This window comes from Pantherophis guttatus, chromosome 10 (genome assembly GCF_059756535.1).
Source record: "Pantherophis guttatus breed Tessera chromosome 10, ASM5975653v1, whole genome shotgun sequence".
In the NCBI taxonomy this organism is placed as follows: Eukaryota; Metazoa; Chordata; class Lepidosauria; order Squamata; family Colubridae; genus Pantherophis; species Pantherophis guttatus.
Genome location: NC_142072.1, coordinates 26,334,967 through 26,360,819, shown reverse-complemented (window position 1 = coordinate 26,360,819; position 25,853 = coordinate 26,334,967). Strand labels below are relative to the sequence as shown.

The following is a 25,853-nucleotide window of genomic DNA, read 5'->3' as shown; positions in this document are numbered from 1 at the left end:
GAAGCTGAAATCTATACTTCCCCAGGAACAGCAGGTTGAAGGAAGGTGAAACAAAACATTTATGCAGCAGCTTGAAACCTTGTTCAACTTCCAGGGGGTGAAAAACAGTTTTGTTTTAAAATTAAGCTCATTTGGCTTCATAAAGTTTTAAAGTTTCAGAGTATACCATTTTATCTCTTCTGATTTTAAGTTTTTTTTTAAGAAAACAGACCATGTTCTTTAACATTAATTTAAATTTTATTGAAAGAGGAAAATCTATTTTACTGCTTGACCAGAATTAAAAAAAAATGACAATTCATCACATTTACTTTGATTAAAAAAAAGGACTAAACTTTATTGACAAACTGCTGCAGACATCTTGACAAATTTTAGCTACCTATTTCGGCAAGCTTACACATGTAGTAGCATTTAATCTTCCAAGAACAAAATGGGAGGACAGTGTACAAATCTATGTACAAAATAAGCTCTCCTTGGTTTTTCAGCTGCAATGTCCCTTTTTAACATAATACGAGTGTCGAGACACATAAACATGTCACTGGAATGACTAAAAGCTTGATAATGTTGCCAATTGTAAGCCTGAACTATATTATGTACTGCAAACACTCGTGTTAGCTTTTCATTAAAGAAAAAAAAAAGACACAATGCACAGCTACTTATATTTAATACTTCCTAATATCAAAACACTGGGCAGTTAGAGCAATATAAAATTACAGAGCAGCTAGATGTCCATTTTCTTAAAATCTCTTCATGCACAATTGAGCTAAGAACACCTTTTGCTTGAAAACCTCTGCCGTTAGCATCCCAGAATTTGGGGACAAATTTCAATATCCACATTGGAAGTCTTTCTACAAACCTAATTTTTCTTTTTTTTTTTTTAAAAAAAAAAGTTAAATCTACTGAAGGAAAAAAAAAACCCCACCATTTAATTTGTTCTAGAGGATCCTTCCTATTGATGTTTAAAGTTAAGATTAATCAAGCAATTTGCTGTTAAGGGCAAAATTTTGACATTTGACCTTGCTTTTTAACTGTGGCAATCACTACAGTTACATTTTAATTCATTAAAAAAAAACAACCCTGAATTTTGAAATGTAGCCTACTTTGGGATTCTGCAACTAGAACTTTTATGGGTTGCCTAAAAAACAAAACAAAAAAATTTAAAGATTAACAAACTTTAATTCCATAACTGTTAAGCAAGCATGTCACTTTGGAAACTAACATTTTATCTCAAAAGTTTTCTTTTTAAAGGTACAGTTGTTGTTGTTTTTTTATATAATCTATAAACAGAGAAAGAAAAGCAGTCTACACACTTAAAAGTTGAATTCAGTTTTCTAACTCTAACTTATTTAAAATACTACATACAGAAGCAGAATGTAGGGTCAAGTGGTCGGGGAGGATGGAGGTGGGAGAAAAAGGGAGCCAGAGAAAAATCAGGGAGACAATTACTTGTCTGTTGTGGTAAAGCAAGAGGAATCCTGGGAGACACTAGAATCAGAAACAACTGTTTGTTCAAAAGGGTGATTTGCCCTGGTGAATGTTCTAATAGCGTCCGTACGGGTGCTCTCGATAGGCTCCCTTCACTGGCCTAGCAGGAGGGGCCTTGAGCGAAGGCCTAGTTCCGTTCCAGTCGTCTTGACCTGCAGGAGGGGGGAAAAAAACAACCCATCACATTTGCCCATTTAGCCAAGAGGAAAAGGATAGCAATTCTGGGGCAAGGATGATCACACTGACCAAGAGATTATGAGATGCCACTACATTGGGTCTTTTCAGGCCGATTCATTCATTTAGTGATGTTTGGCATTGGAAAGCTTCTGTGCCACTCTTGCTCCATCTTGGCAGTCCAGGTGTGGACTTCACCTCCCAATATTCCCCAGCTACCACGTCCCCAAATGAAACTATGCATTCTACCAGGACAACCCTAAACAGAATTAACTAGAGTCTATCTATTTTTCTACCCAGAAGCAGTTTCTTCAAGAAAAAAAGTATGTCTCTCTCCACATTTGTTATGTGCAAAACTGTTCCTGGGGTGGCTGAATAGTTTGTGGAAATAAGCACTTTGGAAATGTTATAGATCAACAGTTCAGTGAACTCTGCATATTCATTCGATGCTCATACCAGAACACATAACAGGGAGGTTTCAATGCTGCTTTCAAGCTTTCCTCCAACCATTTTGTTTTTCCTTTAAGCTACTTACTTAGCATGTTATATTCTCTCTTTAGGAATTAAGGTGGCTTATGCAGCGCTTAAGAGCTGCAATTATACACACGCCTGCTTAGTGTCAGCAAAGTGACAGTATTGTGTGTTCTCATAGATCCACGAAAAGATGACACACAGGAGGGAGCTCACCCAAAATACTTAATCGAAGAAGGAGGGGGTGAATCAAAGGCTTAGGATGGTAAAACAGAAGGAAGTCATTTATGTTTCCATTTTCTTTCGTTAGGCTAAAACTCCAAAAACTGCATTTTAATTTCAGCAAGGATTCTTGCAAATACCTCCAAAATTAATTCCCCCTTGGACAAACGGCTTGTACTCCAATCAACACTGTTGCTTCCCTGAAGTGCTCCACAGATCTTATTTTGCTCATTATGGCTGCAGGAAACCAGGTGAAACATCTGCTCCTACCACACTAATTAGCAAGGGCATCTGGGCCCAATGTCCAGAAAGACACAGACCCTTCAGGTGGACCACAGAGCCACACAAGTGATTTCCAAAAGCAGAGACTTTTTTGGGGGTGGGGTGGGGGAGGAGGGTCTGTGTAGAGTTGAAACAAAACAGCGAAACTACGCTGAAAAATACCCTAAAGTTTGGTATTGTCCGATCTGGGATAAATTCCAGACTTAAGTTCCTGTACGAAGTCCTGAAGCTGCTTTTCGCTGCATTCTCCAAATGCCAGTTTGGTTTAGTGGTTAAGGCATAAGGTAGAAACTGGGAGACTATGAGTTCTAGCCCTGCCTTAGGCGTGAAAGCAGCTGGGTGACTTTGGTCATTCTCTCTCAGCCCAATCTACCCGACAGGATTGTTCTGAGCAGAATAGGAGGAGGAAAGTGTATTAGATATGTTCACCACCTTCAGTTGTTTTATAAAAATAATAATGGTGGGATATAAATAAAAATAATAAATAAATATATTAAGCTGATCCCTAAAAACATTAATTATCAGCTTATCATAGGATCTCTGTTTGAGCAAAACATATGATGCCCAAATTCAGTTAATGGAATAAAGCTTGAATCCATACAATCACTGTGTTCCTATCCCGACATGCAGACGTACCATACGCCTCATAAGATTCTTGAGCTTCACCATGTCCATAATCGTAATATTCTGTTTCCCTGCAAGGACAAGAAGAGGCTGTGTTGATGTTTTCTAGATATTATACTGCTATTACTTAGAATGGCCTAATTTGAGTTTTTTGCAAAACAGTTTTCAGTAAGAAAATGAGTAGACCTTTTGTCTTTCTCATGTATGTCACATATGAAGCCAAAGCACAACATTACTTAAATATAAGATAACATCTCTGAAAGTCTTCCTTAAAAGTCAATATTCTGTTCCCTGCATCTCATTAACGAAGAGATGTGTGTCAAGATTGACTCGCAAGGCACTTCTTTCCTCACAACCTGACAAAGAAGCTAAGGGAGAGGGGATGGGTATGAGCGGAATGTGTGGGGAGCTGTGAAGGAGAAAAGGAATTTGCAGCCTGAGAAAATCTTGCAACTTCAAAGTCAAATGCAGAGGACTTTCCAAAGGCGCAGACTGTTTTCCCAAAATAAAATGTGTAACCTGGATTGGTGGACAGTGACAATGGGAGGCCCAGGGAAGGAAAAAGGGGTTTTACTATACTGCATTTCATGCCAAGATCTTAGAACTGGCTTTGCTTCTTCTGTGCCTATATGGATCTGTCAGTAAAGTTATACTCTTGGTAAAAAAAAATGTCCCAGGAGTTTCTTTTGCTGTACATGCTAACAGGACGCTTGACATGCAGTTTACTGACATAGTCAGTGAGAAGCAGTAAGCCAAGCTGTCTCAGGAATTCTGGGAGTTGAAGTCCACAGGTTGTAAAAGGGCCACAGTTGCCCACCCCTGCAGTAAGCTATATACATGTATGCTGAAAAATTAAGAGCAAGATTAATTTGTGTAGCTTGGCAGAATACTCACTAGACTTAGACCTAACACAAACAGAAGCAGCAGTCCTTACTCTATTACAGGGATCTCCAAACTTGGCAATTTTAAGATTGATGGACTTCAATTCCCAGAATTCCCCAGCCAAGTCTGAAGACCCCTGGTATATTACAAGATATAAATAGAAGAAAGTGAAAAGGCTATGTGTGCTTCTGCTCACTTTGTTATATGGAAATTAGAACTGGCTTTGTTGGGAAAACATTCGAGATGAATGCAAGGAGTTATTTAGCAAAGGTATATGATAACAGAAAAAGAGGTGGGGCCAAGGAAGCCCAGATGCTGAATGTAGGTAGATTGAATACAAGAATGAGCAACCAGTATGAAATCATAATGGCGTTTCAAAACTTGTGAACTCTTTTGAATATTCCGTATTTCTGCATAAATATGTCATCTGTTCTCAACACAAGTCCTAAAACTAGACAGAGAACTCAGTCAAAAACATTGTACTTCTTCACTGATTTAGTGAGGAAAACGAGCCCAGGCGACTAACAATAGAAAGGGCAAAAAGCAAATCAAGAGACTTTCTAGGAAACACCAGACAGCTGGAATTAAAGAAGCTAAAACGAGGACTTACTGTTGACCCTGGCTATAGTAGCCTTCATATCCTTCATAACTTTGCTCAGCGTAAGCATCATCATAGCCCTGAAATGGACAAAAAAAGAGAAAGAGAAGGGGATCAGCAGCTAGAGTTGCACAAGAGGGTTCATTAGGAATGATGCCTCTAATTAAATTTTGTCAGGCAGGAAATTTCTTGTAAGCCCACTCATCTGGGAAGATGATTTAGCTCATAGGAATTTTCTATGGAACAGATTTTTTTTTTTTAAGCAAATCATCCAGAACTGATCATGAAGATAGTTCAAGGTTGGGGTTAAAATTATAGTTGTACGGTATAGTTGTAACTATTTCCTGACAGCTATTTCTTTCTAGCAACTATTTCTGATTTACAACATGCTCTCCAAAATGCAATCCAAAACGATTAGGGGTCCCATTTTTCCGAGATGCTCTCAAACCATCAAGTGTGCAATGTTCAATATTTCTTACATAATCTTCGTAGGTCTCTGGTGCAGGAGGAGGGGGGAGTGGTATTCTTTGAATGCCAGCTGCACGAGCTCTTGAGGCAGGGGCCCCTCTCACTGCTGGGAGAGGGGGGACTCCACGGGTCACAGCTGCTCCTCTTGCAATTGCGCCCCTCACTGGGGCACCCCGTACAAGGGCTCCACGGGGAGGAGGAGGCGGAGGACCCACACCGCGTCCTCTGTTCAGAAAAGGCAGAAAAAAGAGATACAGGTGGTCTGTATAGGAAGTCTGATCTGTTGCTACTCAGGAAAACTACCTAAGATAAAAATGATTTATCTTCACAAAGCAGAGAAAGAAATACCCATATTGTAAACCCAGTCTAAACACACTTGTAAGTGGATCATAAGCTTCCTAACAGACAGGAAGCAGCAGGTGAAGCTAAGGAAATCATATCAGATACCTGTACAATTAGCACAGGGCCCCCCCAAGGCTGTGTGCTCTCCCCGCTTCTCTTTTCTCTATATACCAATGACTGCATCTCAAACGATCCATCTGTTAATCTACTGAAATTTGCAGATGGTATAACAGTGATTGGTCTCATTTGAGACCATGATGAATCTGCATACAGACAGGAGGTTGAACAACTAGCCTTGTGGTGCGACCAGAACAATCTGGAACTGAACATACTCAAAACCGTAGAAATGGTGGTAGATTTTAGGAGAAACCCTCCCATACTACCACCTCTTACAATACTAGACAACACAGTATCAACAGTAGAGACCTTCAAATTTCTAGGTTCTATCATATCTCAAGACCTAAAATGGACACCTAACATCAAAAAGTCATCAAAAATGTTCTTTCTGCGCCAACTCAGGAAGCTCAAACAGCCCAAGGAGCTGCTGATCCAGAGGAATTATTGAGTCTGTCTTCTGGACCTCCATAACTGTCTGGTTTGGTTCTGCAACCCAACAAGACAGACTTCAGAGGACAATTAGAACTGCAGAAAAAACAATGACTACCAACCTGCCTTCCATTGAGGACCTGTATACTGCACAAGTCAAAAAGAGGGCTATGAAAATATTTACAGACCCCTCACATCCTGGACATAAACTGTTTCAACTCCTACCCTCAAAACGACGCTATACAGCACTGCACACCAGAACAACTAGACACAAGAACAGTTTTTTCCCGAACGCCGTCACTCTGCTAAACAAATAATTCCCTCAACACTGTCAAACTATTCACTAAGTCTGCACTACTATTAATCTTCTCATCGTTCCTATCACCCATCTCCTCCCACTTATGATTGCATGACTGTAACTTTGTTGCTTGTATCCTTACATGAGGCAGATTAAAAAGTGTATAGGACGGTGAAAGTTAGAAAGCAGTGTTTCTTAATCATGGCAATTTCCATATATGTGGACTTCAACTCCCAGAAGTGTGAATGGACACATTGGTTGTAGCATTCTGGGCTCTTGAGCCCAGAATTCTACAGCTAGTGTGTCACTTCACCTGGAAATGGCTAGAGTTGGGAAACATTGAACTAAAGGAATATTGCTATTTAAAAATGTTTAAAAGCAGGGTGGATCATGATTTAAATCACTAGTAAAAAGGCTTGATTTAAATCAACTCGATTTAAATCATAATTTTTAAAGAGCAACTGTCATCTCTGCTACTCCTTTGACCCACTGTTGACTCACCGATAGTCCCAGTGTTGCAGAATATGCAGCCTCATGTTACATAACTAAGCTCCATTTCATGCTGAATAAACTAAATTATTTATCTTAAATAGAAAACTATCTTACAATAGATTTTTACCCCAAAAGTTTTTTATTAAAATAAATCCGATTTAAATAAAAAAAATCTGATTTTTTTGATTTTTTTTAAAAAAATCATTGATTTTTATCCACCCTGTTTAAAAGCCAGCTGTACAAAACACTTAAATCTATCCCTGAAATAGTGAAAGATATGCCCATCTCAATTCAATTTGGAAACTACAGTGTTTCCCTGAAAATACGACCTATTCAAAAAGTAAGGCCTAGCCCAATTTTTTTGGGGTGGGACTAATATACGCATACGCCCTACCCCAAAAATAAGCCCTAGTGAAAGGGGTGGCCATGGCCAGCACAGGAGGCAGCTCTTCCCTTCCCCGGTCACCTCATGGCTGCTCCACCCCTTAACTGCAGCCCGTGGATCAGCTGATCCAGCAAGGGCTGGGAGTTCTGTCTCTCTGGGCGCCTGGAGATGTTTCTGGCACACTCTTGCCAGCCCTAGCCCTGCCCACGGCACCAGGCAACCTTGCAACCAAGGGCTCCTCTCTTCCACAGCTCACCTTGTGGCTATGGAGCAGGCAGCGAGCACAGTTTGCACTCCGCCAGGCCTGGAGCTCAGATGTTGCTCAGGCTGCTGCTACGATGAGGCAGAAAGCCATGCGGCCTATCGGAATCGGCTCCCCCCTTCCCCAGCTGCTGCTGCTTGGGAAAAGGACGAAAAGGCAGGCAAGATGGTGGGAAGCGCGTGTTTAAATCGCCATCAGGTGACTGCACCCGCTGCCTCCTGCACTTCAAAAAAAAAAAGACCTCCCCGAAAAGAAGCCCTAGCTGTTTTTCAGGGGTCCAAAGAAAATAAGACCCGGTCTTATTTTCAGGGAAACACAGTAGGTAGGTGACACTGAAGACATTTTAGACAAAAATCATCCTTGCTCACTGCAAAATATATTAGTACAACTATGTGGGTGGATATAATGAAAACTGATCCACAATAAAGAGACAAGAATGGCAAGAAGTCAGTTGGAAAAATAACGGCACTCTCCTGTATTTATAGATGAAGTTCCAGAGCAAGTTAAATATACTTTATTAAACCAACATTCCAAATTTGCTGTCTAAAGGGAACTGAACTTTTATATTGTTTCTCACTTTTTTAACAGGACTGCATCATACCACAGATGTAACTCTCCCAAATATACTAAAAAACCCACTCTTTTATTTAATGGCATTTGTTCATTTTCTCAAACTTAAGTCTAATATTAATGCTTAATCATTTCAAATTAATTATCCATTAATATGTTCATTACCTAGGAACAGGTGGAGGTGGGGGAACTGCTCCCCTTCCACGGACAGAGATCCCCCGACCACGAGTTGGCTCTGGCACCCCATTGAGATAGGACAATTCCAAAAATTGTTCCTGGCAGATATCATCCATCATATCCTATATAGGAACAATGAGAATTAATTTCTGTTCTATACAGAGTATTTTAATTTGAAAGACCATTTTCGTGCAGTCAGCAGCAGATTCTGTTTGCAAAACAGGAGCATGTCATGTTTTTGCAAACATTCTTTGTCTCTTCAGAATTTCTATGTTTGCTATCCATTCGATGCTTTCACAACTTGTATTACTTCAAACACATTATTTCTACTTACTGGAGACAAGGCAAAGTTTTTAGACAAGAACAAATGTCTACCAGTAAAGTTAAGTTGTTTCTTTCATTTCCGTCTCTGCTGTTTACTTTTAACTCTTCCATGTAGGGGTGCATAAATTGCTTCAAGCAATCTGCTGTAAACTGAGTCACTATGGTGAGATGGGAAGCCATATAACTCACATGTATTGTGTTTAATACACAAACACAAAAAGACAACCAGTCTCAAGCGATTCTTTATTCCAGTGTCCAATTGTCTCAACTCTATGAAGTTTTCCATAGTTGAAAACAGAGTTGATAATTTTAGTTTTTACAGTTTCCCTAATTTCCTAATTTTTATTAAAAGTACTAAAGCAATAATAAAAACTAAATTAGAATAGAGAAAACAAAAGAGAAAAACAACACACAAGGCTCTAAGTGAAGTAAGAAAAATATATTAAAAAGATATAAAGATATAAAAAATGGCTTTCAATATTCTTTACAGCAGTTGTAAGTACAATTGTTTGCTTATATTAATTTTAAGGAGAGTAAATAATTGCTGGATTTTACAAAATAAGATACTGGTAATACAAGCCAGACTGAGTGACAGTAACTACATAGGCTAATTGGGACTAAAGTGTTAAAGGGAGAGAAAAGCAAACCAGAAAAGGAGAAGCTTGCTTTTTATTTTCATTCTAGCAAAGGAGTGTCAGGCCCCAAGAACAATATGTGGAGTTACTTCTGAGTAGTTTATTGTTTACTTATAGATAGAATCTTGCCAGATTAAACCATTAGCTAAATAACTATAGCTAACTGTTAACAGAACTGACAGGGAAGGGCCATCTTAACCCTGTTCCTCCCTATTAGAATTTCCAAGCTCTGTTGCCTCTATGTCCTCTGTAAAAGAGCCCCTCCCTCCTAGGATTCCAGACTACATTCCACCACAATGATGTACTTTAACTTTCTCATAATGGCATCAACAAGAAAAACTGCAAGATTGGTGTATGGTAAAACAGGTTCACTAGAACAATTACAGATTAGAGCATTTCACAAAATTTATTGCAGAAGAACTTGGTAAGAAAGTGACTGCAATGGTTGCTAATAGTTTAAATACTTAAAAAAAAGAAATGGAAGACGGATTTGCAAGAATAAAGGATATGAAAATTTAAGAAAGATGAAAAGATTCTGCACTATGCACTGTGGAGTAATGGTCGGAGAAATTGACAGAACTTGCTGAGAAGGACAAGCTGGCCTTGATAAGAAACAGACAATATACATTTATTTTGATGACTGGAAACTCCTTATGGACTATTTATATAAAAATGAAAGCAATGAACATACATGATTTTATTATTAGATAGGATAAGTTATAGGAAGAAGAGATTCATGATGTTACTTTAGAGAAAAAGATTAAAATATAGTCATTTTGTTCACTGATACTATTTAATTTATTGTTAATGTTTCTAATTTTAATGCTTAATATTTTAGTGTTTCTAACTTACAATAGCCTATATTGTTTTCATGATACTGTAAGCACCCAGAGCCACTCAACTGTGAGTTAGATGGCATATAAATATAAACAATCAGCATCCTCAAAAAGATCTGGTCTCTTGGTGCAGCCTTTATGGGCATACAATGCGAAATCCTCATTTTCTTAAGTACTGGTGATCAAGGCAGTTCTTAGGAAAGGGGTGTTAAGTCTGTCAAACAATGGCCAGGCCCAGTCAACAAGCAGGCAGTCTTAAATCCTAGTGATTTTTCTTGGCAAAATTTTTGCAAATGGTTTGCCATTGTCTTCTTCCAAGAACTGAGACAGGGATTGGCTCAAAGTAACCCAGCTGCCGAAGGCAGGACTAAACTCACAGCATCCCAGTTTTTGGTCTGGTGCTTTCAATCACAAGCAAAATTAATGGAGAACACAAAAGTAAAATTGCCAGTCATCATCAGGTGATGTTTTGATTAAATGATTGTGTTGACTCAATAATAGAATAGGAAGTGGTGTCATAAGCCCATTGTGGTCATATATACCTGTATGCCTTTTATGCACATTTGGAGGGGGAGGGGTAACTGTTACATACCGGAACGAGGAACTTCTTGACTTCTTCCATAGCATGGGCCATAAGAGCATAAGCCTCACAAGGAGGGCCAAAGACCTCAATGAAAACATGCAGATCCATATTTAAGTGAGCATACTTTGGATCGCCTCCTTTGCGCAATTCTTCCTCCTGAAAACAAAAATAAATTATAATTAGGATTTTAAAATAGACAGCAAACCATTCTTAACCACACACTAGTTCTTAACATCTGATTACAGCTAAGTTTTGTTCTCCTTTCCTAGAAGCTTTTCTTAATGTTTATCCATCAAGCACAAGTTAAAAACTTATGCTACCTTGAAGGAATTAAGAATTAGGACTGTTCTACTTCTTAAAATGAAAGACAGAATTTGGTCATCATTATTTTCTCTGTGTAAGGCTACTTGAAGACAGTAGAGATCCTTGAAGATTAAGTACAGCGCAGCTAGAAGGATCATGATAATCCTTGAATCTTTTACTTCTTCTCATTTCTGTAACACTGATATGCCTGCTGGCCATACACTTGATAATTGCAAGCTGGCAGTCAGAGCAGAGAATTCACTGAGATAGGAATCCTAATTAATTTGGATGCCTTCTGCAAGGATAAGATCCTACTTCAGACTGATACTAATTACATATTTTGGGGGTGGGGGAGGTAGGTGGCATTGAGGGGGTGAAGTTAGTCCTTCCATATTCCTACTGGCCACTTCATGTGTTTCATGTCCATTGGTAGTAAAAACCTGAATAGGATTATTGCCCAGATCATTTGTAGTACTGCAAAATATTGGGGCTGCCTGAGGATTTTTAAATTTGGAGGCAACCATCTTGAAATTATAACCCATTTTCTCAATTTCTGTGGAGAGAAAAATTCAGAAATTATTTATCCAAACAAGCATTTTATAATCCGCTAATCCATTTGTAGACCCTGCATCATGAAATGTGCAGAGAGAAAAATCTTTTAATGAGGTTTGAATCCAGGAAAGCCACTGAGGAATGAACATCAGTTCAGAGCTTAGTCACATTGCAAAGTCTGGGTGCTGAGAGTAGAACCCTCTCAAGAAAGTTCATTTAAAATCAGAAAATATCTTTAGTCTTCAGATACAGTGTCAATCTGCTGGTAACAAAAAGTGACATATAGTAAATGCTCAAAGTACAAATTTTGTCCAGGGAGTCCTACCTTTGCCTTGTCTCTCATTGATCCCTTCCCTAGGACAGAAATCTTCGCTCCAGTTTCCTCTTGTAATCGCTTGATGGTGTTGCCTTGGGGGCCCAGTATCTTCCCAACAAAATTGAACTAAAAGAAAAAATAGCTTTCCTCAATTGACTTGACAGTGGGCAGCACAACTTTATTATTTAAGTAGCAACTGTGCTAACTTCAATATTCCAACCAAAAAGGAAAACAAATATTCTGAATTTTGGTATAGACCGGAAAGCAACAAGACAATTCAGACAGACCAATGGTTATCCAACAACTTCTTAAAAATTCTTAAAAATGGTTCGAGTGCAGTATAACAGGTGACTGCTGATTGACTGCAATTTGGCTGTTCAAATCTCACCAAGCTCAAGTTTGACTCAGCCTTCCGTCCTTCCGAGGTGGGTAAAATGAGGACCCAGATTGTTGGGGGCAATAGGCTGACTCTGTAAACTGCTTAGAGAGAGCTGTAAAGCACTGTGAAGTGGTATATAAGTCTAAGTGCTATTGCTATTACATCATACAAGAATTCTGCTTCAATTCTGAGCACATCATTCAGCAATAGCAATAGTACCATTTCACAGTGCTTTATAGCCCTCTCTAAGTGGTTTACAGACTCAGCATAGTGTCCCCAACAGTCTGGATCCTCATTTTACCGACCTTGGAAGAATGGAAGGCTGAGTCAACCTTGAGACAGTGAGAATCGAACTGCCGAACTGTTGGCAGCCGGCAGTCAGCAGAACTAGCCTGCAGTACTGCATTCTAACCACTGTGCCACCGCTGCTCTTTACTTATTAAATTACCTTCCAAATTACTATCTGCTGCATTATTATTATTTATTATTTATTTTCCCTACCAAATCTATATTAAGACGTAAAAGAATAGAACCAAATTCAGGTTCAGGTCACAATTAGGAGACCAGTAACGGCAGCATTTGTTTGTGAGTTACATATTGAAAAGCTACATGCCTCGTATTGTCCATACTATCCTTATCATTTTTGCTGGTTACCCATATTTTCTTCCATCTCCATTATTTTGGTGCCCATTTGCTTTTTTTCGCCCTTCTAACCTATACGTATTTTGGATTGCCATTCTCCCTTCTTTTCATCCTTTCAGACACTTGTCCTTACTGGATTCTACCAGTCATGTATTCAGGCCACTGCAGGAATGGATGCTGAATTTCTGAGGCTTCACTTTCCCTTTACAATTGTGGCAAATATAGATTGGTGGTCCAACATATCTGAGAAATATCTGGTTCCCGAGAGTTTTATGCTAATAAAATTGTTAACAGTTTTGTAATCCGAAAGTGAGCCTAAAGTGAAGGTAATCTCACCTTAGGATACTGCTTGACCGGTATAAGAACTCGTTCCTTCAATTTCATGTTTTTATGAGAAAACAAGTCCAGATAGGTCTCTTCTTCGTCCTTCTTTGATTCACCCTTTTGAATTTTGTCAATTTCTAAAAAAAAGACAAACCAGTTGTCAGTTGACTTCTATTATCTAAATGAAATGCATGACTTATGAAAAGGCTGGCGCAAAGAGGAGTTTGCAAGACCTCCCTCTTATTGTTGTATTTTCATATAAGCCCGTATATCATGGGTCAAGCACATGATTACTTCTATTTGTATGGCTGCCCATCTCATGTAAGTGATTCTGGATGTCCCACAAGAGATAAAAACGAGTTTTGTACATGTTTGTACCAATGTACAAACATATACCCTGTTTCCCTGAAAATAAGACATGCTCTGATAAAGCCCAATCAGGTTTTTGAGCGCATACACTAAAATACCCCCCCCCCCAAAAATAAGCCCTCCCTTAAAAATATTTAAACGCATGCACAGCCGGTCCCCGCCATTTCCTCTGGTTAGGGTTAGGGAGACAGAACTGGAAATCAGATAAGGCAGCTCCATGTGCCCCAAAATAATAAGACCTCCCCGAAAATAAGGCCAAGCGCTTATTTCGGGGTTCAAAAAAAATATAAGACAGGGTCTTATTTTCGGGGAAACATGGTAGAAATTATCCATCAAGAAATCATGATCAGCTTCAGAATTTACTCTTCAGGAGCTCAATACAATCATCATAAGAACTTCCCACCACTGCCAGACCTCACGTATAATGGCAGAACCATGACTTCAGTTCTTCCTTTTATAAAATGTATACAGAATTAAGAACTATGGAAACAAAGAAAAAAAAATAGAAATTCTGAGATCAATGGATCCTTTTTTACTATGACTTGAAGATGTTGTAAGATTTTATTCTCTAGTTAAGTTTTATTTTTTAGCAATTTTTCATCTTTTTTGATTACAGTGGTTGATGTTTTAAGATTTTCTTTTAATGATACAGAACTATGTGGAACGTAAGTTATTGCTTATGTTTTATATTTATCTGACTAAGTTTCAAATAGCTATGTTATTATAAAAAGTTTTATTGATTGCATTTGGTTGATGAGGCTTGGGGATTTGTTTTATAAAAAAGAAGATATAAATATGAAGGAAGGAAATTAACTGGGTTTATTAGATTTCGTCTGTAATAAATATATTATTTCTAGTAACCCTTAATGAACTTGCTGATGATTTATAGATATGTTTGTAGCAGGGTGGATTTGACTGAAATCAAGTCGATTGAAATCACGATTGAAATCACTAGTAAAAAGGCTTGATTTAAATCAACTCGATTTAAATCATAATTTTTAAACAGCAACTGTCATCTCTGTCCCAGAGCAGCAGCTCCTCTAACCCACTGTTGAGTCCCATTTACTTTAATGGGAGAGCTGCTGATGCAGCAGTGACACAACAAGGTGAGGGATGTGGCGGGCAGAAGGTGAGTGGATGCCTACTAATAGGCGCTGCCATGATGGATCTGAAATGACAGGTGCTCTTTAAATGTAAGGACTCATTCTTGCTGGTAGTTGGAATCTTTAATATTATTATTTGCAAACAAAATGAAGGTTTCCTATTTAGCTTGCAGAGCTTGGATTCATTGAATGGGTTTACCAAAAATGTAAACATTGCAGAATATACAGCCTCATGCTACATAACTAAATTCCATTTCATGCTGAAGAAACTAAATTATTAATGTATCTTAAATAGAAAACTATCTATAAATAGATTTTTACTCCAAAAGCATTTTATTAAAATAAATTTGATAAAAAATTTAAAAAATCCGATTTAAATTTAAAAAAACTGACCTAAATTTTAAAAATCTAATTTTTTTATTTTAAAAAAATCATCTATTTTTATCCACCCTGGTTTGTAGAGAATGAGGTGAAATTCAGGCAAAGAGAAAGTTTGCTGTATTTTAAGAGATGGTGGTTAAGTTGCTAAAGTTGTACATATTTGCAGGGAAGAAAGAAAAAGTTTTCCTTTTGTTTTTTCAATACTTTTTTCTTTTTTTCCTAATTTTTTATCTTTTGTAGTCTGTATTAGTTTTTTCTGTATAATGTATTTTTAAAAATAAAATATAAAAATAATAATACATATTTGTATATGATCCAGTACTTGTTTTTGCTTTTTTGCAAGTCCACTATGTACGGTACAATGTCCCTTCGTGCTTTTCATGTTTCCAGGAACAGTTAAAAGTACCTTTACTATATACATCTTAGATAATCTCTCTAGTGACATGATACAGCATTTTACAGAAATTCTGTCTTAAATTATAGGACATGAATCTCTTAATTTTGCATGGTAACAGTAATGCTCAAGATCTTCCAAAGCACATTAAAATCCTACATGGAAAGATAAATCACCAATATTAAAGCTGGTTTTACCATAGAAACAGGCAAGGAACAAGAGACCAGAGAGCTAATTTGGTTTAGTGGTTAAGGAATCAGGCTAAAAGCCAGGAGACCATGAGTTCTAGTTCTGCCTTAAGCCTGAAAGCCAGCTGGGTGACGACCCTGATGGGGTTTTTATTGTTGTGGGCAAAACAGGAGGAAGACTTTTATATAGGTTCACCACGTTGAACCTATATTTGAAAATTTGAAGTAGAGACCTTCAAATTTCTAGGTTCTATCATATCTCAGCAAGGGACGTGGTGGCCCAGTAGCTAGGACACTGACCTTGCCAATCGAAAGGTCAGCAATTCAGCGGTTCGAACCCTTAGTGCCACGTAATGGGGTGAGCTCCCGTTACTTGTCCCAGCTTCTGCCAACCTAGCAGTTAGAAAGCATGTAAAAAATGCAAGTAGAAAAATAGGGACCCTCCTTTGGTGCGAAGATAACAGTGTTCCGTGCGTCTTTGGCGTTTAGTCATGCCGGCCACATGACCATGGAGACGTCTTCAGCTTTGAAACAGAGATGAGTACCGCCCCCAGTCAGGAATGACTAGCACATATGTGCGAGGGGAACCTTTACCTTTACTTATCATATCTCAAGATCTAAAATGGACACCTAACATCAAAAATGTCATCAAAAAAGCACAACAAATGGTTAATATCATCCTGAGGACAGTGACAGACTTCTGCAATGCCATAATTTTGGGATGTGAAAAGAGCCTTAAACTGTTGGATTTGAATCATCTACTTTGGACTTCTTTCTTGTATTGATAAATATATTATAACTATCTTGAGCTACAAGGCAAGAGAGCTATGCTGGGGCATGCAGAAGATCTGGTTGTTACCCATTAGGATGATGGGAATTTATAATCCTGATGAAAGCCACAATTACAACTATATGGAATATAATTATAATGTCACTCGGGTGGTTGTTTTTACTTTTATACATATATGAGGATATTCATTACTGATGGGGGCAGATGATGACTGAAGACTTTGAACAAACTGTTGCACCAGGATGTTATGTTACCCAATTATGGATGAGGGACTCAACAATCTAGTGGAAAGACATCAAAGAAGATATTATATGGATTATAAACTTAAAGTCATTGTCTTTTTTTTTTTTTAATAACAGAATATTTACATACACACACACACACACACACACACACACACACACACACACACACACACACACATATATATATATATATATATATATATATATATATATATATATATATATATATATTTAGTAGAGTGGGTAGTGGATTAAAGATATTAAGAATTGTTGTGCATGGCAATTTTGTAGGAAAGTGGGTGGAAACATGTTAGTTTACTGATTGATTAGTTTAAGAAAAGGGATGTTTAAGTGATATATTTAGGGGAGTGGAGGAAATGGATAGAGTTGAATAAATGTTAAATTAGGATTTATGGGGAAGGCTGCTTTGAAATGTTATATTAATATACACAAAGAATAAATGTTAAAGTAGGATTTATTATATAGTCTTAAAGTGGAAGGTTGTTTTGAAATGTTGTAATAATACATAGATATAAGTTTGGGGGAGGAGAAAAAGGGCAGATTATTGCTAAATTGGGAGTTATAATAATATTATGCTAAATTAGAAGTTATCATACAAAGTTATAGTAGACAGCTTTTTTTTTTTAAACGTATGGTAAAAGGGGAAAGTAACAATATCAATAATAATAATATTTTTAGTAAGTAAGGGTCAGTATATAGAGGAGGAGTAAGGAGATGGTAAAATATTATGTAATCTGTTATGAATTAGGTTTTTGTTGTGAAGAAGTCACGGGGGGATGGGTGGCGAGGGGGGGTTAGGGAGGAGGGGGGGAAGAAAAAAGGGGGAAAAATTTGTATTTGAAAACTTTTTCAATAAAAAAAAAAGCACAACAAAGAATGTTCTTTCTCTGCCAACTCAGGAAGCTCAAACTGCCCAAGGAGCTGCTGATCCAGTTCTACTAACAACTAAACACAAGAACAGTTTTTCCCCCGAATGCCATCACTCTGCTAAACAAATAATTCCCTCAACACTGTCAAGTTATTCAATAAGTTTGCATTACTATTAATCTTCTCATTGTTCCTATCACCCATCTCCTCCCACTTATGTCTGCATGACTGTAACTTTCTTGCTTATATTCTTACAATTTATATTGTTTCCTAGTATGATTTGATTGCTTATTGTACCCTATGACTATCATTAAGTGTTGTACCTTATGATCCTTGATGAATGTATCTTTTCTTTTATGTACACTGAGAGTGTGTGCACCAAAGACAAATTCCTTGTGTGTCCAATCACACTTGGCCAATAAAGAATCCTATTCTATTCTATTCTATTCTATTCTATTCTATTCTATTCTATTCTATTCTATTCTATTCTATTCTATTCTATTCTATTCTAGTTATTATAAAATACAGGCAGGAAGTGAATGAATGAATGAATGAGGTTTATTTTTGATGCCTGATGGATGATGAATATTTTATTTAACAAATATTTCATATGAATATTCACATGCCATGATATACGTATAGCTAAAAAAAATCAAAACCGGGTTGTCAGTGGTTTGAATCAACAGTTTGTAACTTGTTAATTTAAGAGATGTTGAGCGCATGAAGTATTGATTGACAAAAACACCCAAATAAGGAAAATATTGCACTGACATGTTCTGCCAAGTACAAAAAATCCTAATCCAATCTTCAATTTATTACTAAAAACTCATGTTTAAAATCAAGATTTTTTTTAAAAAAAAGGTCCAATATTCTGTTCGTTGTTTGAAAGAATAAAACATTCATTGTTACATTTCAAGTCCTATTCACTAGAATATGTAAAGCATTCATGCAGCCAGTAGAAAAGAACTTCTAGACACCAGTGCTAATGAAAGAAATAAAAACTATTTGCTAGATTGAGCAAATCCTAATAGCCAACTGTGAATCATTTCAAAGAAATATAATGGGATTACATGCATACAAAAAAAGTGTATTCACTTAGCATTTGTGTGAAACAAATGGCTTTGTGTGCGCATAAACATGGAGACAGTTAGAAGCAGCTTCCAAAGTAGCTCTGAGTATTGCAAACAATGAAAAAGCTTTAAATGATTAGCACTCCAAGCACCTGTTTTGAATGCTTTGCACAGATTTTTAGTAAATACAATATTTTTGAGATAGCATGGGAGTGTTGGCAAGATTTTTAATTTGGATTTTGTTTTGCAATAATACTTTTTTATTTATGTTACTGTGCTTTGAAAGCCTGCTAAAGTTTGGCTCATAAAACCCCTTAATTCAAAAGAATAAAAAATAAATTATATAGTAAACCTGATCCTTTGACATGAGACAGCTTATGAAAGTATTTGTATTGATTTTTGCTGTTATTTGGTATGATGGCAAAGCTCCTTAGAGAACTTAAAGTCCAACGTTTCTGAAGAAAGCTGTCAATTTATCTATCATTGTAATTATATTCAGGGAAACTAAAATTGAAGATAAACCTCAATCTATATTTATTGATTTATATGCTGAAGTATGTATATTTCTTCCAACACCTACCCATCATTCAAAGTGGCTTAAACCATATCACAATAAAGCAACAATGCTTAGGAAAAAAAGCATATGAGATGAAAAATGTTGAGCAGATAAAAATTATACACAAGCAAAATTTATCCAGCTAGGCAGAAGTCTGCCAAAATAGTTTTCACCAGTTAGGCCACAGAGAACCTCAGAATCTGCCTGTCGTAATAAAAACATCCTTTCTCATAGCCCATTTATCCATGCTCCAGGAAGATTATGCAGGTTATACAAGATTATACAAGACACAAACCCACCCAGAATTATCTAGCGAGAAGGAATCTGAAAAAAATGACCTATGAACTGGGAGACAGGAAGGCAGAAAAATAGAGGGGAAGGGCAAAGGAAGGTTACATTATATAAATAAGACAAGAATTTTGACTGGATCAAAACCTCATAGCTCGCTCATATATTAAATTCTAATGCATATTTGAATGAGTTATATCCCTACAAATGTATTAAGAATTTATAAGAATTCAATTTTAATTTGCATAACTATATATATATGTAATATTCAATATGCACTACAGCATGTTGAGTTTCAAAGCCATATTTTTCAACCAAATGCTTCCTTTTGGCTCCTTTGCAGAGCTTTATTTTTTTCTGGATACTGGGATTCAAAAAGTGTGAAGAGGAGGAATTCCTTTCAGTGCTAAATGCTTTAAATGAATTTTGTTAGCTTGAGCAAAGAAAACAATGATTTTTTTTTTTGCTTCTAATCACTATAAGAATAAAAATGTTGTTCACATTTTTGCATTCTGATGCCTAAAGAAAAAGCAACTTTTAAAAAAGTCAACAAAATGGCTCAAGGTCAAAGACAGAGGTTCCTTTGAGGAATAAATGAAATAAATAAATAGCACCAAGTATATAAAAAATAAGCACTTATTTCTTCAGAAATAAGCAAGGCTACCATTTTTTCCTCCAAATTTCACATCTCAATTCAGCTGGAAAAGGAAAAACCTTCTGTGTTCAACCATCAGCAATTCTTTAATATAGCCTCTGTTGATGTAATAGGGCTATTTTTAACCCTAAATGCAAGGGAAAGCCTGGTAAACGTGCCTGCAACAGAAAAGCTGTCTCTCCACTCTCCCAGTTTCCCCATGAAAAAAAATCACCTAGCAATTAATCTTTTAAAAACCCTCCAATAGTATTAGCAGAAACTGCTTTAAAATTAGTGTGCTATACAGCAGCGGCCCCCAACCTTTTGCACATCAGGAACTGGTTGCGTGGAAAGGTTTTTCCGCAGACTGGAGGGCATGGTAATAGAATAAAATAGGAATAGAATAGAATCTGGAAGTGACCTTCAAGGTCTTCTAGTCCAGCCCCCTGCTCAAGCAGGAGAACCTATCCCGTGATGGCGAACCTGTGGCATGCAGAGCCATATTGGTGGTAACGCGAGCTCAGCTCAGTCCAGCTTGGCCCAGCTGATTTTTGGGCCTTCTGGGCCACCCAGAAGTTGGCAAACAGGCCATTTCCGGCCTCCAGGGGGGCCTCTGGGGGTAGGGGCGGCCGTTTTCGTCCTCCCCAGGCTCCTAGAGAGGCTCTGGAGCTCACCATGCCATCACATGCCAAAAACGGAGGGAGCAGAGGGGGTCAAGCGTGCATGCGTGGGGGGCGGGGCACATAGAATTATGGGTGTGGGCATGCATGCGCATGACCCCCCCATGCTCCCTCCGCTTTTGGCACGCAATGGCAAAAAGGTTAGCCATCACTGATCTATACCATTTCAGACAAATGACTGTCTAGTCCAGTGATGGTGAAACTTTTTGGCACAAAATGCCCAAACCAGAGTGCCAGAAACCAGATGACCAGCTGGCTGGTGCACATGCGCGCCTCAGAAACCCAATGACCAGCTGTCCGGCATACATGCCGCCTTGGAAACCAGACGACCAGCTGTCCGGCATGCATGCACACCTCGGAAAACCCATGACCAGTTGGCTGAGCTGGGACGACGATACGCGTGCCCACAGAGAGGGCTCTGCATGCCACCTCTGGCATGCATGCCATAGGTTCGCTATCACAGGTCTAGTCTCTTCCTAAAAACCTCCAGTGGAGTGTCTACGATTTTGTGTGCTGCCTGCAACCCATGGATGGGGCTTTGCTTTTCCCTGGTATACAGGAACTAGTTTTGGGAACTATTTATCAAAAAGAAGTACTGTGTAGTTAATGTATGATAAAAGAAAGAGAAGCATCCATTTCCTGACATACATGTTTACCAATTCAGCCCAACGGCTGGATAAGCTGCCCTCTCTTGATGTGGATCTTACATACATAGATACATTTGGGCAGAAAGCATTCGAAGAGAGGGCAAAGTCCAAAAGTAGGGTCACAAAGAAATAAAGAGTTGAAAAGCCTATTTGATGTGACCAAATAAACAGGATAAAACAAGGTAAAACTATACATGGGTCCTTAGCCAGCAAGACACTCTACCCTGTTTCCCCCAAAATAAGGCATCCCCTGATAATAAACCCAATCGGGCTTTTGAGCGCATGGCAATAAGGCCAAGCGTTTATTTCAGGGTTCAAAAAAATATAAGACAGGGTCTTATTTTCGGGGAAACACGGTATTTTGGTGGAAATGGAATTTAACTGGCAGAATTTAACTCCCCACTTTAAGGCTTGTTGCCTTTGACACATTTATTCCTCAAAACTTTGTCCTTGTAAGTATTGCTTTCCCTAAGCATCAAAAGTTGATGTTTTTACATAAAGGCTTTCTGGTTTCAGAAAAGTAAGCACTTATTTCCAGTTCTTCAGAAAGGAATAAATGTGTCAAAGGCAACAAGCCTTAAAGTGGACATGAAACTCAGAGAAGGGAATTATTTTGACATTGTTATATTCTATAGTCTAGCAACCCAGAGATAACAGGGAACAACAAGCAAATGATAGAAAAGGGATAATAATTGTCAAAAAGTCAATTGTAGAAACCAATCATTTAGGATAAATTCTTCTAAACATTGCTTTCCATCTATGTTTCAGCAAATGGAATTTAGTGCTGTGAGGTAACGGATTTCCTCCATAAACCCTGTATTAAAAGGATATGTAAATGCTTCTCACGGGTAAGAATATACCGTAATACAAAACTGAAAATGAATAAATAGCAGTGCCTTCCAGCAAAATTAAACTACAGATCTTTCAACTGGTTTGGAAAAGAAAATAAATTTTATTTCAAGATAGTTTGCTTGGTCCTCAGAGCAAGAACACTTTCACCTTATTGAGAGAAGAAAAACAAAGCAACTAACAAATCCTGGCTCTTTGTTCTATGTTCTGACTACAGTACTTATTTCCAGCCAGTTAGATTCACTTGATGTAAGAAGATCCTGAAAACACAACAGCTGCACTGTTGCGATTAGATCCTATTAAAATGGGGAAGGGGGTGCTAGTGAGACAAAGACTGCCATTTCCACTCTGGCTGGTTCCAGAAGCATGAAACAAGGATTAATGCAGATATGCATACCAATGGCATAGAGACAGATTACAAAGCTGTCTGTCTCTGCAGGAGAAGATCTCCTTTGAAATCTTCTCTAAAACAAAGGGATTCTCAGTTTTGTCTTTTTAAATCAATGTTTTACAAACAATTAGCATCAGCTTTTCTACACCAATCAATCGTTTGGGATACTATTCTAATTCCTCAGAACAGATAATACCACTGTTATTATAGACTCTGCTGGAAAAAAACAGGTAAAAACATCTTTCCTAAAAAGAAATGGTGCCATGGCACTGCTCCAAAAGAAATTACATGCTGGAAAAGCACAAAGGAAATGCAGGAAAGAATGCCTGGATCCCATTTCCAACTGAAAGAGAGGCAATCAGCATGGAAATATTGTAACAAATCAAACTAAGATCTTAATATTCTCCAAAAGGAGTCATCCCCCTCTTCTATTTTATGATCGAAGGAACAAAAGACATTCTTCATCTACATCAACTCATTTGCTGTATTTACAAAACCACCTAAGTAAATCTGCAGTACAATCCTATTTTAGTGGGAGGGTTTTAGCAAAGCAGTTTGGAAGAGATTAAAGCCAGTGTCTGGTAGTGGAAGCAGATGTAAAGATTTCTTGGAAAAATAGCAGGATTAACCTATTGCCACAAAAAGAGTCTTGGATGCACTATTAAGGTTACAGTGCTCAATTCATTAGGGTATTATATTTTACCCCAATGAATGTATTTGTTTTTTGAGTGCAAAAAAATACTCATTAAAATCTTCTGTGATCACTATAGGTATAGAAGTGCTGAATTTGTCATTATACACAATTTGATACTTTTTGATACCAAACCTTTGCTAAATCTGTTGGTGAACTGGTCCACAAAAACTTACATTGTAACACACAAACAGAGGTTTGGTTCAAGTATACTTTCTTACATTTGAAGGCTGGAAGCCTGAACATTTGATGAGCAAAACATGCAGCTTAAATTTGGGTATGCAACCGTGAGTCACAACAAGTTTATATGTTCCCCAATGAATGCAAATGGATTTTAATCAAGAACTTTATCATTTAAAATACTCATTTTCATAAGAATCTCAGGCATCAAGCAGAGGGGAGGGAAAAAAAGCAACCCAGAATTAACTTAACCTAAGTTGTTGATTGCTGTTCCCGACTACAAAAGAATCTTTGATGTTAAAACCACATTTACAGGTTTCTAATATTTCCACATGGTAGGTATGTGTGAAAAAGAACTTTTCCTACCTATAGGAAAAATAATCCATGTATATAAACAACAGACAAAATATCCGCTTGGCATGTCACAACTATAACTTCACCCAATACATCTGTATTGGCCTTGGTGCTTCAAGTAAGCAATATTGTCAGAAGAGGTGCAAAACTCCTTGCATGATCTGTCATGCTTTCAGGCCAGCCCCAGGGCTAAATCTTTCTGAAAAGGGAAAGGGACAGGCGGAGGATTCCGCTTTACCTGCCCTCTTACACCACTTTCAGATAACCTGACCAGAAGGTGGGGTTTTGGGGGGTGGAAAAAAGGTCCTGTATGGATACCACGCCTGTCCCCAACCCTTGGCGATGACGCTGGAATCCCCTCCTTCCAACCACGGAGCTAAAAGGTCCCAAATAAATCACATGCTGGAAAAAGCACAAAGGAAATGCAGGAAGGGAAAGACTCCTCGAGATAGCCCGGATCCCCGTTTCCAACTGAAGAGAGAGGCAATCAGCAGGGAAATATTGTTAACAGATCGAACTTAAGATCTTAAATGTTCTCCGAAAGGAGTCAGCCGCTTCCTTCTAAGGCAGGGGTCTTCAAACTTGGCCGCTTTAAGACTGGTGGACTTCAACTCCCAGAATTCTCCAGCCAGCTATGCAGATATGCATACCAATGGCATAGAGACAGATTACAAAGCTATGCTGGCTGGAGAATTCTGGGAGTTGAAGTCCACCAGTCTTAAAGCGGCCAAGTTTGAAGACCCCTGTTCTAAGGGGAAGAAAGGCACTTAAAAACAGCCTAGGATCCAGGGGTGGGCAATGATGGCCCCTTTACGACTGGTGGACTTCATTTCCCAGAATTCCTGAGCCAACCATGCTGGCACAGGAATTCTGGGAGTTGAAGTCCACAAATCGTAAAGGGGCCCATCATTGCCCACCCATCCACAATATAGTCGAAGGAACTTTTTTTTTCCTCCCACGACCTGGAGGATGGAGAATCTCCACAGACGCCGAGCTAAAAAAAAAGGGGGGGGGAAGAAAGAAAGAAGCCGGGGCCGCTTCCTCGCGAGGACCCAGGGCTGATCTGGGGAGACTCCCGCCGCTCTTCGCCCTCCCACCCCAACCGGGGCCGGGCGGGGAGCCGCGCCTCCTCCCCCGAGGGAGAGAAGCCTGGCGCCGCCGTTCGGCCACGCGAGGCTCCGCTTTACCTGCTTGCAGGAGCTGCATGGCGTGGGTGAAGGAGGGGTCCAGGCTGTCCTTCTCGGCCATCAGCTCAGGCAGGTACTTGTTCTCGGGCTCCGCCTTGGCCGCGGAGACGGCGCCGGGCATCAGCGGGGTGGGCGCCACGCTGGGCGCCGGCGGGGCCGAGCTGGTGGCCGAAGGCGGCAGGAGAGGCGGAGGCTGAGGCCCGCGCGCTCCCCCGCCGCCGCCACCGCCGCCTCGGGCCGGCCGTCGCGGGGAAGCCGCCGCCTGAGGCGACTGGAGTCGGGCTACCCCTGCGGGGCCCGCCGCCCGGCCCAAGCGGGCGGCGGCGGCGGCGAGGTCCTCGCGGCGCTGCATCCGCGGCCGAAGGAGCGGCAAAGGCGCGCGAGGGAACAGGGTTGCCACGCCGACGGAGCGCCGGGGCCACCGGGGCGGGAAGCGGAAAGAAGGGGGGACGCGGCGCCCGTGCTTGCGCTTCCGGCCTTTCTTTCCACCGCGCGCCAACTACGGCCGCCGCCAACCGCTCCTCGAGTCAATGCGCGACTGCGACTGCGCACGACTCGCCGAGGCTTCCTCTGCGCAAGCGCACCGGAGGGCCGCTTCGCCGAAAAGCGAGACACCCCCACCACTCCAGAACCAGGTGCGCAGGCGCCGTCTTAGCTGGAGAGCGACGCCCCTTTTTTTTTCTCCGCGCGTCTGCGCATCAGGGCCGGGCGAGATCTCTTTGTCGGGGTGGAGCACGTGGTGCCTTTCGGTAGCCTCTTCAGTCGCCTGAGCGGGTTCTCGCGGGAGGCTGGATCGTGC

The 25,853-nt window shown here is 39.4% G+C and overlaps 1 protein-coding gene across 1 annotated transcript; it reads right to left on the bottom strand.

The window, feature by feature from the left end:
* Positions 1–218: 218 nt before the first annotated feature.
* On the bottom strand, positions 219–25,600 carry KHDRBS1 (KH RNA binding domain containing, signal transduction associated 1). The gene is made up of 9 exons (XM_034413334.3): positions 25,055–25,600; positions 13,182–13,306; positions 11,834–11,950; positions 10,663–10,809; positions 8,264–8,397; positions 5,215–5,428; positions 4,748–4,815; positions 3,268–3,326; positions 219–1,634 (listed from the first exon to the last, which is right to left on the bottom strand). Exons 1-9 carry the CDS (start codon positions 25,404–25,406, stop codon positions 1,537–1,539), a joined length of 1,314 nt encoding a protein of 437 aa, XP_034269225.1. The 5' UTR covers positions 25,407–25,600; the 3' UTR covers positions 219–1,536.
* Between the last annotated feature and the right edge of the window lie 253 nt (positions 25,601–25,853).